General features: G+C 46.5%; 1 protein-coding gene across 1 annotated transcript in view; it reads left to right on the forward strand.

Annotated features, from left to right (window-relative positions):
- Window positions 1-15,903, forward strand: part of LDB3 (LIM domain binding 3) — a 125,846-nt gene that overhangs the window by 38,220 nt on the left and 71,723 nt on the right. The window contains exons 3-4 of the mRNA XM_044659159.1: window positions 5,643-5,794; window positions 14,764-14,839. Of these exons, the coding sequence (XP_044515094.1) occupies window positions 5,643-5,794; window positions 14,764-14,839 (228 nt within the window). The remainder of the gene's footprint in view (window positions 1-5,642; window positions 5,795-14,763; window positions 14,840-15,903) is intronic.

A 15,903-nucleotide genomic window follows, 5' to 3' on the forward strand; every position in this document is an offset into this window, starting at 1 on the left:
TGGGGATATTATTGGGCATGTAGACACTAAACGATAACTCTAGTCCAACTATCAATAATATGGAATTAGGTCTTGATCAATGATACATGTAAAAACCCAGTGGAATTGTGTGTGTTGGCTAAGGGGGATAAGGGGGGTTTGGGGGAGAGGGAAAGAACATAAAATATGTAACTAGGGGAAAATATTCAATATAAAAATAAAAAAAATAAATAAAAATGTTATTTAATTAATTAATTTAGAATATTTTTCCATGGTTACACGATTCATGTTCTTTCCCTCCCCACCTTCCCCCCATAGCCAATGAGTAATTCCACTGGGTTTTATATATGTCATTGATCAAATAATATTTCCATATTATTGATATTTGCATTAGGGTGATCGCTTAGAGTCTACATTCCCAATCATGGACATTCAGTTTCTGCTTAACCATCTTCAAAAATGAGCAACTCATTACCTCTCAAGAGAGTTCTTTTCATCATTGAACAGCAAGAATTCTTAGGAAGTCCTTCCTTATACTGATGAGAAACCACTTTGAAACTTCCATTAATGTCATTTTCCTTATCTGTAAAATGGGTCAGAAGAAAACGAGATAATATTTTCAAAGAGTTTTGTAAATCTTAGAGTGCTATATAATTTTTAGCTAATGTTATTATTATATTGTTCATCTTAACCTAGGCTCACTGAAGCAAAGTAGAATAAAGCTTCATTTAAGAAAGAGAAACCAAATGCCTGAATAAAGCAGACTGGTTGACTCTTAACCAAGAAAATTGGTTCTCTGGCCCTGAGTGCGTCAGAAATCTAAAGCTGGTTGGCTCTCAGGTGTAGACCTCCAATGGGGTCTCTTTGGAAAGTAACCAACCATCTAGCTGTCCAGTAGACTATGAAAAATGGGAACCAAATGGTCCAAATGTACTTTGGCAGTACGAGATGGGTATCGCCTTCTCTCTCCCACCTCCCCACAGTGGCCGATGAATGCCTCTCAGGGCAGCCCAATCAGCATCTGGCTTGCCATTAGCTGGAGGATTCTCAAGTTTCCTGCCTGAGCCTGGCCTCTTGTTTACTTAATAAAATCCAATTCTCCCAACACTCCCTCCTCGCACGCTGGACCCTCGGGTGTAGCCACAGACCCCTTATTCTAGCTAACACTGGACTAGGGGGTTGGACGAAGCTCAGAGACGGGGCTCAGGGATGCCCCAAGGAGATCAGGGCATTCTGGACCTTCTCTTTGAAAAAGGAAACTCCTGAATAAAAGTCTCCCCATGACACAAGCCTCTGCTAAGTGGCACGGCCAGTTTTTAATCCCAGCTCACGTCCCCACTGCCGCCCACCAGGCTTGTGCTCTGGGAAAGGCAAACTCTCTCATATCTAAATCTCGTTACAAACAAGTCTGGGAAATGAAACCTGCTGGGAAAAACTGTCTCTTACTCCCAGCCTGCCCCCACTTCTCACTTGTGACAGATGGAGGCTTAGGATAACAAGCTACGATGGATATGCCCCATCTTAGACTACAACGGGACTGTGGATTCTCGAAAAAATCCCACCATCTCAGCACATCTATTGCAAAGAGGGGGATGCTGGGAACAAGACCGAAAAAAGGAATATTTCAGTGCGGCATAAGTTAGGGAATGGGATCGAGCCAAGGCAATATGGTGGAATGAAAAGAGTACCTGAATTAGATCTGGGTTCAAATTTTGGTAATGTCCATTAATTCACTCATTCCTTCAGGCAACATTTTACAGTCAAAAGAACATTGGATTTGATTCTAGAGAGCCTGGAATTAAATCCTATCTCTTCCAGTTAAAATCAGTTGGACTTTGGGGAAGTCGTTTGACTTCTCTATTTCTTCATCTGTCAAATAAGAAGGCTGGGCTAGATAACCTGATTTCTAAGACCCTGTCTAGCTCTAAATTGGTGATTCAAGCTCCCCGTTGGTTGGGGAGAGAGGGAGAGGTCATGTGGGAAGCACACTAATGGTTGAGTCCAAGGTCTCGGGTTCAATTCTAGACTCTGCTGATGACTTTGGGGAAGTCACTTCCATGTCTCTTGACCTCAGTTTCCTCATCCGTAAAATGATGGTGTTTGAGTAGACTTGAGATTCTTAACCTTTCTTATGTCATGGTCCCCTGACAGTGTCTGGCATAGTCTGTGGATGCCTCAGAATCAGGTTTTTAAAGGCATAAAATCAAATACATAGAAAAGAAATCAAAGGTTAGGGAAAAGATGATGTAGTTTTTTTTCCATCTAAGTTCACAGACCCCTTGAAATCTTTCCATAAAGCCCTTGATCCAGGTTAAGAACCCCTATCTAAGTAGCTCCAAGGCTCCTTCCAGCTCCATGTAGCTTTTGAAACGCAATGGGAAATGTCTCTCCTTGAGCCCACACCTAGACCAGCTCCTACCCAGAAGCCCCTCCAGCTTGACCCGCTCTTCCTCATTTTCTTATTGTCAGCAATTAAAGTCACCTCCACCCCCTCCCATCCCTCAGTGAAGTGGGAGGAGACCCAGAGACTTCACTCATCCCAAAACAGCCGCTTGGCTTTTCGAGGGGTTCTGCCAAAGGTCAGTACAAGGGGGGATCCCTGACAAGCAGAGACAGATGCATGGCAAGGGAGGGAGGAAGGCGCCAGCTTGCCGACTGTGAGGGCCACCTTGGCACGACACCGAAGGGCTCAACTTTCCTGTTTTGTGTCTCCTTGGACCTTCATTGGGGAGAGGAGGAACCAATGAGCCTGGGGTCAGAGAGCCATTAAGCCCAGGGCAAGGCATGATGCGGTAGCCTGGGTACAAGAAAGAGGCACAATAAGGCTGAGAATGGATAGGCATGAGAGCAGGAAGAATTAGAATTAAACAGTTAGGAGAATTTCCAGGACTGGTGTCTTCTCTCTGGCATTCAAAGCCATTCATAGTCTGGCACCATTCTCCATGGTGTCCCAGTAAAGGTCTAACTGGCACTCAGCATTATTAACGTTGTTCTCCCATCGCTTTTTAAAAATTATTAATTTAAAATTATTCATTAAGAATTAAAATTCTTAAACGATCAACAGGATAATAAATCAAGTCGTGAGGGATAGCATTTGCTGATTTCTGAGGTTCAGATGTCCACGTTGAAAACTTACTAATCAGCTCTCATGAGCCTGTTCAAGCTGGTTCTGGCATAACTCCTGCCACCCTCCCTTCTCAGATCGATCTCATATTCCTCCCACAAATACTTTGTGCTTCAGCCGAACTGGGCATCTGTCTGTCACACACCCGTCTCCCCAGAATACACCCTTTGCTCTCCCATCTCGGTACCATTCTTTGTCCCTGCCAGGTGCTCCCTTCTCCTCTTCCTCAGTATCAATTGCTGCCCCCTGAAAAACGTCTCCTCCCATTCCCTTTGGTAGGAAGAAGTCTTCGCCCTCTCCAGACTCCCTCAGCTTGTCCTTCTGTCCCTTCTCCAATGGATTTCTTGTCGAATGTGTTGCCCAGGGATTCAGTTTTGTCTTATCCCTCCACAAAGGTAGGGATTGTGCCTCCTGTGAATTTTGTCTCTCCCAGAGTCTAGCATATATAGAGTTGTAGATCTAGAGCCAGAAGAGCACTTGGAGGTCATCTTGTCCAGCTGTCTCATTTTAAAGTTAAGGAAACTGAGGCGCACAGAGGTTAAGCCGCTTGACAAGATCAAACCGACTAAATGGCAGAGCTGGGTTTCCATCTTGGACTTAAGTTTGCTGCTCCTTTAATCAAATGAATGAAGAAATTAAGGAATGAATGAAATGACAGGAGCTCCTTAAAGGCAAATCCTCATTCATCTCTGCACGAGGCTTGACCCCACTGGTACAATGATCCTGATAGAGTCTTGAAACCTCAGGATGAGGACCTGAATGTAGTGGTCCCTTCTTAAGACTTCTCTGGACCTCAGCCTAGGTCCTGGGTTGGCATTATCCTGAGGGCAGGTTGAAGGTCCAGGCATTCGTAGGCACGAGTCAGACTTTTGCCAATGTGAAGGTCAGGAAGAGAGCTCCTTCCTTTGTCCACTCATCTGGGAAAGGAGGCTACGCATGAGTCCCTTATGGAGCTCTGGGTCTGGCTTCCTCTTCTCTTCCAGTCCTCAGGACCCATTGGAAGGTCTTGGGCTTTGGCTTTGGGGCTGGGGTAAAGGGCTGGAGTCCAGCATTTTTTTGGCATAGTCAATGGTGGAAGTGCCTGGGCTTTTCAGGAGTAGTGACACTTTGGGGTAAGATGGCCCAGGGACGGGTGACAAAGTTATAGAGACTTATGGGTAATACCTCAGGAAAGTGACCATTTCAGGGGTAGTCACCAGGGGCTGGGCTTCTGGAGACTTGGCATTCGATATCCCATGGTTTGTCACCAGAGAGGCAGGTCTTCCAGAAATGGGCATCGTCTTAATATGGGCAGTCACCAGGAGGCTAGGAGTCCAAAGGCATGCCTCCAAAAACTAGGATTTGGGGAATTATAGAAGTTTAGAGCCAGAATGGTTTTTAGATATCCCAAGAAGATACTCATTAACTCTTTGTTCCAGGGCAAGTCATTTTACCATTGTCTGCCTCAGTTCCCTCATTTGTAAAATGGGGAAAATAATAACCCCTACCATGAATTATTGTCAGGACAATTAAATCAGATGGTACTTGTAAAGTGCTTTGCAAATATTTTTTTTTGTTTTTGTTTTGTTTTTTTAACCCTTAACTTGTATTGGCTCCTAGGTGGAAGAGTGGTAAGGGTGAGCAATGGGGGTCAAGTGACTTGTCCAGGGTCACACAGCTGGGAAGTGTCTGAGGCTGGATTTGAACCTAGGACCTCCCGTCTCTAGGCCTGACTCTCAATCTACTGAGCTACCCAGCTGCCCCCTTGCTTTGCAAATATTAAAGAAATACATAAAGGCCTCATTGCAATTTTTAAAAGCCCTTAACTGATAGTCTGATAGATTAACCAGACAACCAGCACTGCCTCTACTGGGCTGTGCAACTTTGGACAAATCACTTGTCTCAATTCTGCATCTATAAAATGGGACAGTTGGATTAGGTCGCCTCATAAAGACCTCACCAGCTAAAAGTTCTATGATTGCATGATCTCTCCACGTAAGACTTGTCATCTTGGAGTTGGACTTTCAGAAGATGGCCTCCCACCGGATGACATTAGGGAACCAGGCAAGAGGTGGGTAGAGGGCAGGGGCACACTGGTGGTTAAGTGTTCAGTGAGAGCTTTTTCACCTTGGAAATCTTCAGTGCTACAAATCAAGGCTGGACTTGGACTCACTGTTGTGCTGATTGTCTGGACTTAAAAAGTGATGGAGAAAATGTTAATAATTCAAATTAAACTTAAAAGTGTGAAGGAAAACACTTGGTTTTTTCCCCTGCTGGAGATCTGGTTGTTCAAAGTTTAGCAGCATTCTCCTGGTGAGGGAAGGGAGAAAGAGAGAGAGAAGGATACCTGGATCCAGCTCTCCTTCTCTCTTCCCAAAGTATCACAAACTATTGGACCTGAAGCATCTATCCAGGTTCTGGGCTAGCTGAACACAGGATCGGTTCTCTTCCCACCACCTGTCTCCCGGACCCTTCTCCCCAGCTCAGCTGGAGAAGAATCCTGGCCCCCCTTCTGGCCACCAAGACCTCCCTGACCTTCCCCCTCTTTCTGTTTACCCAGATCACCCCCGGCAGCAAGGCAGCCCAGTCTCAGCTCGCACAAGGGGACCTTGTGGTAGCCATTGATGGCGTGAACACGGACACCATGACCCACCTGGAAGCCCAGAACAAGATCAAGTCAGCCAGCTACAATCTGAGCCTCACTCTGCAGAAGTAAGTTGGGTCAGGGCAGAGCATACCTAATCTGGCTAGTTTCTGATTCCATCTTTCAAAACGGGTCAAAGGACCTGGCCTTCGGTCCTCCAAGCCTTGACCATTTACTAATCACTGAAGGCCAACGGGTAGGGTTATGCCCATTGGGGATACTGAGGCAAACAGAGTAATTGACCTGTCCAGGGTCATCAAGCTCCACCCAACGACAACCACCCAACTCATTCTCTTCCTCTTCCTCCTTATCAAGGAAAACCAGATGCAGGGCTCCCCAAGCTCCCCAAATGTCAAAGTTCAGCCGGACACACAAATGGGCCCCAAAGTTCATAAAGAGCCATTCTTTCTTTTACAATGGTCCACTGGGGAGAACTTTGTAGATGAGGACCCTCTTCCATTCTCCTGTATCCCAGCATGCTTGTGCAGCTGTTAACTCCTGCTAACATCCCAGGCCTCTCCTCATCCCCTTCCTCGGAGAGCTGACTCTCCTTTCTTAGTCATCCAAGCAGCATCTATTAAGTGCCATCTCTGGGCTAAAAAGACTATTTGCCATTTGGCATAAGAAGAGTGTTTTGCAGTCCTTAAAGTGTTCTATAAAGATGAATTCTCAAGTATCTCCAGTGAGATGATATAAATAAATCACGGTCAACCGTAAAGCTCTGCACAAACATTAGCAGGTATCCTGATCACAGGATAAATGATCAATAAATCAACAAGCATTTATTAGGCACCTGCTATGCCCCCGTCCCCTGAGTGAGGTGCTGGAGAGACAAAGACCCAAAGGAAACAGTCCCTGCTCACATTGTTCTGTGACCTTAACTCATAACAGACATTATTTTCATTACAGAAAACATAAGGGTTATTCCCATCCCAGCTCACAGGTTGTCTGCAGCAGAAAGATGTGTCTGTGATCCAATAGAAAGACTTAAGAGTTTGGAATTTGTGTCCTCAGAGCTTAAAACAGTCCCTTGCAAACAGTAGGCTCTCGATAAATGTTTTTTGGGTTGCTTTAAAGACTGGTAAAAACACAAACCTGGAGACCAGGAGAAATCATCTATCCAGCGATGGTAGAAGCCATCGAACCCATCTGTCTTATTTTACAGATGAGGAAACTGAGGCCAGAGAGCTTAAGTAATTGGTCCCAAATCCCCCACAAGCCAGAGTTCTTTCTCTCTCTATCGTACCGGCTCTAGACCACAATATCAACAATGCTAACCATGCTTTTATCTGGGCTTGTCAGCTCCTTCCCAGGGCTGTCTGTCTCCTCGAATGGCAGCTCACACCCACCTCATCTGCCTCCCTGGAGACAAAGCCCCGCAGGACCAGAGGTCATGAATGTGGCCCAAGGCCCAGATCCTGCCACGCTGCGGGCACTGGCACCTCGGGCAGCCAGCGGGGGGTACAGGGAGATAAATATACCCAAAGCGGGCAGCAATCTCTGCAGCTGACAGTCCGGGCAGGAGCCCTGCGCCTTAGGGAGAGCAGATAGGATTCCGAGTGGGGACCAAGCAGAGTTCATGGAGGGACCACCATCTGCCCAGGCGGGGAGGTCATCTTAGAGAAGGCCCAGGGAACACAGGGCCAGCCTTAGCAGGAGGCATCAGGGCGAGGGTGCTTTGTCTCGGGGAAAGGCATCGCTCAGGAGAACATTCCTTTGTGGCGGTGCTGAGGGAGCTCCTCCTTGTGTGGGCTTGGAGAGTCCGAGGCGTCTGCCCTCTCTCCTCCCCACTCCTTCCCCAAACCATCTTCAGAAACTTCCCTCAGGTCCCCGTGACGGCTCTCTCCCTGAGGTCCCCAACACAAGGCTGGCTTCTGGAAGCAGACGTCCCTCCAATGTGTCCCCCAAGCCCCCAGGGTCCCTCCCACCTCAGGATGTCAGGAAATAGGGGGGCATCCTTGAAGACATCCACAGATCTTCAAAGGAGTTTCCCTCTGAGATCCTCATTCCCAAATCGGAGGAGGCTTGACGTATAGCAGGAAAAGCACAGAATTTGGTGTCAGTAGACAAGATTCTGCTACTTGCTACCTCAGTTTCCTCTTCTGTCAAATGAGGGAATTGGATGAGGGGAACTCTAAACTCTCCTCAAGCTCTGGATCCTATGAACCAAGGCAGAAAGAATGCAGCATCGGTCAATCAAAAGGCATTAACTGGCTCGTCTGGGCTTAGCACAGTGTCTGCACATAGTAGGTACTTAATACATGTTTATTGACTGACTGTGCCAGGGATTGTGCCTACCTTCCAATGGATTAGGGGTGGGTGGGCTAGGGGGAAAGACAACATGCCAATACACTAGTATATACAGCAAGTGCAGAACAGAACCAAGATGGCCCCACTTGGGATTCTCTCTCCAATGGCCTGCCAGCACCCAGACATGGCCAGGATGGTGGGTACCTCTTGTTCCTTTACTGTGGTCTCTCCTTTGTCTCGAGGATGTACCCCACTTCTGAGTTCACAGTGTTGTCACTCCTTCCCCTTCCTTACCATCCCCACCTCCCCAAGGCCCACTGGGACAAAACAAGGTTGGGGTTCTATTTTAACATGTAAAATAGTTATCAGGTAACTAAGGGGAAATATAGCAAAAGAGATAAAAGAATGCTTAGAATTTAAGATACAGAAGAGAACAGTGGGAAGAACCATGGAGTCAGAGAACCTGGGTTCAAATTCTGCCTCTGGTGCTTTGTGCCCATGTAATCTTGGGCAAGCACTGAACCTCTGTGAGCCTCAATTTTCTCTACCACAAAATGATGGGGTTGGATCAGATGGCTTCTGACCCATTCTTCCCAGTTTCAGATTTAAGATGCAAGACCAATAGATTCAGTTAACGTGCTGGACCCGGAGTCAGGAAGATCTGGGTTCAAATTGGGCCTTAGAGACTAACTAGCTGTATGAACCAGACAATTCACTTAACTTTTGTCTGTCTTCATTTCCCCAACTGTAAAATGGGGATAATAACAACACCTCTCTCCCAGGGTGGCTTTGAGGAATAAATGAGATCCTTGAAAAGTGTTTTACAAACTTTAATATTATCATTAGTTATTATTATTTTTACCACCACCACCACCACCACCACTACTACTACTACTACTACTACTACTACTACTACTACTACTACTACTACTACTACTACTACTACTACTACTACTACTACTACTACTACTACTACTACTACTACTACTACTACTACTACTACTACTACTATTATCAGAGAGTCGAGAGATAGAATAAGATCATGGGAAGCAGGTCATAAAGAAAGAAATCTTAACAGATCCACATTGAGGTCCATGAATGCTCTGGGAGTGGGGTCTGCAAGGTGGGGTTGGGATAGCCAGCCAAGGCCAGGGTCCAACAGGGGACAGGAGCTTTCTAATCAGTCTAATTCAATTTGACAAATATTTACGAGCTGTTTTTAGGTATTCGAGCACCATACTTGGTGGTGAGTCGTATCAAAGCCTTCTAGACAGTCTCTGCCGTCAGTAGCAGGGGATCATGCAGGCTCACAGAGGGCATCCATAGGCATAAATCAATATGATAGAAGGTAGGAATGTGAAAGGGGGAAGAAGAGGTCTATTGGAAAATTGGAGATTGTTAATCCGGGATTTGGTGCAAGAAGACTTACTTCCAGATCCCAGCTAGCTTCCTTGTGGACCCTGGACAAGTGACTTTATATTTTGGGGTCTTCGTTCCCTTTTCTATGAAAGGAAGGGGGTAGGTGGTACTGCATGATCTCCTGGGTCCCTTCCGACTCTAAGTCTTAGCATCCTGGGACCTTCCAATTGGGATCTTTAGACTGCTACCAATGCAAGAGACCCAGATTGGCCTGGGAGATATATTCGTGTCTCCAGCAGTTTGAGGAGGGGTTTGCTGCCTCTCTTTTCAAACTGATGACGGGAGGCAGATGGGAAGGGGACTCAGCACTCCTTTGGGGACATGGCGCTGGGCTTCCCCTGGGACGTTCCACCTGGCACCCGTCTGGCTTCTCCCTCTGTTGGCTGGGGCTCAGAGCCCTTCCCTGCAAGGGTTGAGCAACATCTGTTCGTTATTTCTTCCCCGTAGACATAGAGAGCTTCCTCAAGGCTAGCGTGGCATCCTAGCAGTGGCACACCAGGGACGAGTTCTCTAGCTGAAAACACGTTTAACCACAAAGACCTCCCACGTCATGCTGGCCTGGCTGAGTCTGGACTGTTGCTATACCAGAGGCCTGGTGCCTGGCCCCAGAGCCATCCCAGAGCCAGCAAGGCTGGCCACGATGGACCTGTCTGGAGATAAAAACCCCGGAGGTACCACACCAGCTTGGCAACAGCCTTCGAGCAAACAGCTCGTCCAGCTCAACCCTGTTGGGTTCCTCACCTTCCCTAACCATTCCTGTGTCTCTGAAAGGTAGCACTCGTTTCCTGCAGGGACCAAGTTCTCGTTGAGGTGCTATATAGTCTTTAAAAGAGCTAAAAATGAGGAAATGCTCCATTGTTTCCATCACTTACGTCTCAAACGCAGCAAAAAAGCTCCTCAGACCTCACCCCGCTTCATTTCTGAACATCCTGGGAAGAGGGAATGGTGTGTTCAGGATGTACCTCTTGGAAGGCTTGGAGAGGTTAGATAAGTTGTCCAGACACACAGGAAGCCATCGGGGATCCAGAACAGCCTTCTGGAGAGAGCACCAGTTTGACAGTGGCTGCTGCAGAAGGGGCAGCTCAAGCCGTCTCTTGTGTTAGGGGATGGCACAGCTGTTTTCCTGTTGAATTGAGCAGATCTCTCCTAAGGAGCAGACAGGGAGCCTCAAGGAATTATTTATGCCCAGGACCTCAAGAATCTTAAAGGCTGTCACCAAAGAGGTCTCAATGACCAGGATCAGGTTCCACTTAACCACTGACAAGCAGATGTTGAGGCTCAGGAATGCTCAAAATAGAGCAGAAAGCCTCTTGGGACCTGGACTGTATCACTTGAAGGTTCCACCATCCCATACGCCATATCCGGGGGGGGCCTACAGACCCTAGGAAAGTCACAGCCAAACCTAGGAGAAGAAATTATTTCATGGGCTGTGTATTCCTTTTTATCCCTATTTTTTAGTCCCTGTAAAGCCAGACATCCTGGATATCTGGGCAGATGGCAGAACTTTTAGACTAATGAACCTTCATGTCAGAAGGACCCTCAATGGTCATCTGGTTCAACCATTGCAGACTAAGAGCCCCCTAGGCATCTCTTGACAATGTCACCCATAATAACCTCCAATAAGGGGAAGCCTTTCATTGTCCATGGATAATATTCCCAGAGTTTGCCCGATGAGTAGGGGCTTTACTATTCCTTATTCTTGAGAAGACCTCTCTCCATCAGCACTGCCAAGCAAACCAAGTTAGTCTAATGAGGGACTCCAGGCGACCACGAAGTCCTGAGAATCTTCATCTCCTCCTGAGTGTCCTTAGAACCCCTGAGGACCCTGGAGTACCCAAGGACACTCAGGCAGAGATGAAGATTCTCAGGAAGCCCTGAAAGCTCGCCTCCCCTGATGCGTGTTGGCAAACATGCAGACACACTCCTCCTTGTCCAAGGTCACACGAGGTACAAAACTAGGATTTACACTCAGACCCTTCATTTTACTCAGGGTACTATGGAACAAGTCCTAGATTTGGAGTCAGAAGACCAGAGTTCAAATCTTAGCTTCATTACTTACTTCTAGTGTGACCTCACGGAAGACACTTAACTCTCTGGACCTCAGTTTCTTCTATTGTAAAATGATGGGGCTGGACCAGATGTCCTTAAAAGTCCTTCCACCTCTTACTTCAGATCAGACTCTACTATACCACCGAAGGAGTAGCGAGGCAATATCAGGCATGCAAGCAAGGCAAGAACTAAAACATGAAAGGCTAAAATAGGCACCCACTTATTGAGATTGGAGTCCAAGATAGGGACTTAGCCACAGGGAATAAGGCAAGGGTCCAGACATTAGAACAAGATCAGAGTGGGGCTTACTCACTTACTAATTAGATGACTGTGGGCCAGTCAACTCTTCTTTCTAAGCCTCAATTTCCTTATCTGTACAATGGGACAATAACACCTCTCTGATAGAGCTCCATTGGAATGTCTACAGAGTTCTTTGCAAGCCTTAAAATGCTCTATAAATGTCAATTCTTTTTTTTAATTTTTATTTTGAATATTTTCCCCTAGTTACATGTTTCATGTTCTTTCCCTCTCCCCCAAACCCCGCTAACCCCCTTAGCTGACGCACAATTCCACTGGGTTTTACACGTATCTAAACGTCAATTCTTATCAGGATGAAGTTTACAGAAGCCCCAGTTTCCAAGGTGAACAAGATACAGAATCAGGGAACCAAGCAGATGATTAGAAGCTTGGTCAGTACCCTTTGATGGGGGTGACAAAGGGGAGCAGATGAGACAAGCTCTAAAAAAAAACCCCTTTGGCCTCCCTAGCCAGCATTCCTTCTTTTGCTCTTCGGCATAAGCACGGGAAGGAAAATCTGAGAATAGGCAGGGGCAGAGAAAGGGAGAAGCCAATCGGAGGACTCCGTGTGTACCTCATCTCCTTCACAACAGGCCTTTTATTCCTTAGGTGGAAATATTACCCACCCCCAACCCAAGAATACATTCTCCTTTCTGGCTTGAAATAAGGTCCAGCTGCTGTGCTCCATCACCATGCCCTGTCTCTTGCCACCGGCTGGCGTCTCTAAAACAGGTCACGCTGACCCCCTCGTCTGCCCTCAAACCCCAGCCCTGCTCGTCCTCTTTGTAATGACATGATCTAAGCAGAGAAATCCCCGAGTCACAGTTTTCTCCCCAAAGCAGCAACGCCGATGAGGTTGGGAATGGGACCTCGTGGATGAGAAAGCTCCATTTACCAATGCAAATATTGGCATCTTCTCTTTAACTTACAATTTTAGAGAGTTGCCCAGAACCCCAGCACCCAGCTCAAATGGAAATGGGGCCCTGACCATACGCAGAGATCCCTTCTGGTCACACACTGGCCTAGAAAACCACATATTGTCGTGATCTCTTCTATGGTATCATTATTGACATTTTTGTTCAACATTTCCCAGTTCCTTTTAAATCTGGTTGGGGTGGCACTCGGGGCTACGTGTTTCACATCTCTGGCCTAGAATAGTAAGAACTTAAATAATTTACCTAGAATCACAGGGTAGGTATGTATCAGAGGTAGGAACTCGGCTCTTTTAGACTCCAAGGCTGAGTCTCTGTTCCACTATAATACCTTTTCTTCTTTCTTGTTGTTAATAATAATAATAATAATAATAATAACAACAATGACGATGATGATGACAATGATGATAACGATGATGACGACGATGATGATGATAATGATGATGATAATGACACATGTAAAACCCAGTGAAATTGCTCGTTGGCTACAGGAAAGAGGTGGGAGGAGGGGAGGGAAAGAACATTAATCATGGAACCATAGAAAAATTTTCTTCATTTTCAAAATGAAATTTCAAAAAAATTTCTTCATTTCTTCATCTTAAAAAAAAAATAAAAATTTCAATCTCAAAAAAAATTAAATGAAATTTAAAAAATAAGGATAACTGAATTTTTTTAAACCCATACCTTTTGTCTTAGAATCAATATTGTGTATTGGTTCTAAGGTAGAAGAGCAATAAGGGCTATAGTGGCAATGAGTGCTAAGTGACTTGCCCAGGGTCACACAGCTAGGAAGCACCTAAGGTCACACTTGAACCCAAGACCTCCTGCTCTAGGCCTGGATCTCAATCCACTGAGCCACCCAGCTGCCCCCTGTAGCTGAAATTAATACGACCCAGCTCCTTTGAGATTCTGGGCTCAGAGCTTGGCCATTCAGGTCCCACCTTGAGTTCAAGGTCTGAGTATTATAGACACATACATCAATTTCCTTTGACTATAGGTACTCCACAGCACCCTAGAGTCCAAGAGGAACTTCTACAGTCCACTAGGTCCCTACCCCTACCTCTAGTCAAGTGTGAACCTTCCTCTTCTTAAGCTGGGGTCCGAGAAGAGATGACTCTCCTAGAAGCCAGGGCAGCCTCTCAAGGCTCATGACCTGAAAGTGAAGTTCTCGTCCCCTGTCCCTCCCCTCTTTATTCCTCTTCTTGCTCCTCTGCAATAATGCGAGGTCCGTGGGTGGAGAGAATGAACAGAGGAAGCACCCAAGGCAGCCTTTTCCATAGAGGGGGAATAGGGAGTTCAAGATACAAGAAGGGGATTCAAGGAAGAAGGATCAGGGATGTCTCCATTTCAGACTTTGAAAGATTAAACGTCCACATGGTCAACTGGACTGGAAAACGGAGTGGGGAAGAGAGAGGCTGTTTCGGACCCAGAGAGCTGACTGGTCAGGCCAGGGCATCACCCCGTTACCTACTCATTGCAATAACTATCCCTGGCCCCATGGTCCCAGATTCCACTCTGTCCTATGGATCTTTGATTGAAATTGGGCCAGAAAGTGTGGGCCCAAGAAGGCGATGAGATGTCCTTCCTTCCCTCTTTGTGAAGGTGGAGGACTATGGGTGAAAAATGTTGCCTCATTCCTCAGAACTCCCTTGCTGTATTGCCTAGTTTTGCTGAAACATTTTCCCTCTTTTTCCTTCTTTTTATGAGAGATGGTTCTCCCCTAAGGGGATGGGAGGGAGGAGGGAGACATTTGGAAATGAAGTTGGCATAAAACAAATGATCTCCACAAAAAAATGTAATTCAATTTAAAGAGAACTGGGGAGACACATTTTTGGACGTGAAGATGTGGGAATTTGTTTTCCTTGACTACACATATTTGTTGCAAGGGTTTTGTTTTCTTTTTTCTTTCAAATTAAAGAGGGGGCCCAGAGTAGGAGAAAATAAATGAATATTAATTGAAAAAGAAAAGAAAAGCCTTGGGTCAGAGTGTTCTGGGAAGGTGGAGCGAAATTGGGGAACTAGCTCTGACTGCTTGGACTCCACAAGAAACAAATCATTTTCATTATAATTTCATTTCTGGTTTCCCCTAGGTCAAAGCGCCCCATTTCCATCTCTACCTCAGCTCCTCGGATTGAGTCTCCAATGCCTGTGATTCCCCATCAGAAGGTATGTGCCATTTGAATTCATACCCCTTCCTTCCTGGCCCTAGTCTTCCTCCTTCTCTCTTTCCTGACCCAAGCCCTTGCCTCTGTTTTATCTGTCTTCTGAGGATAAGGATCAGAGCCCAACGGGGCAGGAAAAAAGCAGAAAGGATGCTTTGAGATACGAATGAAAGAAGGAAGGACTGATTCTAGGATTTAGCCCTCATGACCCTAAAAGACAATGAAGATAGGAGCTCTCGGCCTCAAGAACAAAAAGTCGAACCACATTCATTCCTCCCCTCCAGCTCCCTGGCAATCCAGAGCCCACCGATGCCCACCCAGGGATCCCCAGCTGGCCCGGGCACTGGTGTCCTGAGCCAGGGTTAGAACGAGGAAGTAGTCTGGACCTATGGAAGAGTTTGGTACTGATGGGGATTATAAAACATAAACAGATGAAGACGAGGAAGACAGATTGGGAAATGGGACTTCTGGCCAGGGATAGGACATCTCCTTCAGAGCAGGGTTCCCACATGCCCCAGGGAGGTTCTCTCTCTCTCCAATGCCTGACTTCTTTTGACTCCAGGTGTCCCTTGGGTGCCATTCCTAATACTCCAAGTCTTCCTCCCTCATCTGATACAGGAGCATTTCTGCCAAAGCTGGGGGACCTAGAGAGGTTTTCTACCCACAGTGTTTGCTATCCACAGAGAAGAAGGGGCTCAGCTAGGTCTCCCCCAGCCCTAAGAGGGCTTGGCTGCTCAGCTGAGCTCTCAGTCCTCAGCATCCTGGTTGTGTAGGGGAAATGGGAATAGAGTCTCCTTGAGAACAAATATAGCAAGTTAGGGAGTGAGAGTGTGAGGCTGAGGAGAAGGGGATCTGCATCACCTGCATCACGGTGCCTCCTCTACCTCTCATCTCACTTTAAGGAGCTACCTTGGCACTGAAAAGGTTTGGGCTCTGCTTGGTCAGGAAAAGAGCCTCGATGGGACCTGAGTGGGTCTAGACCTATAGATTCTGTCTGTCTGAGTGGCCTAGGAATGTCCTTCTGTTGTCCCCCATCAAATGGAAGTTGTGAGAACGGGATGGCTCCAG

The sequence above is a fragment of the Gracilinanus agilis genome, chromosome 2 (assembly GCF_016433145.1).
Source record: "Gracilinanus agilis isolate LMUSP501 chromosome 2, AgileGrace, whole genome shotgun sequence".
Lineage (NCBI taxonomy): Eukaryota > Metazoa > Chordata > Mammalia > Didelphimorphia > Didelphidae > Gracilinanus > Gracilinanus agilis.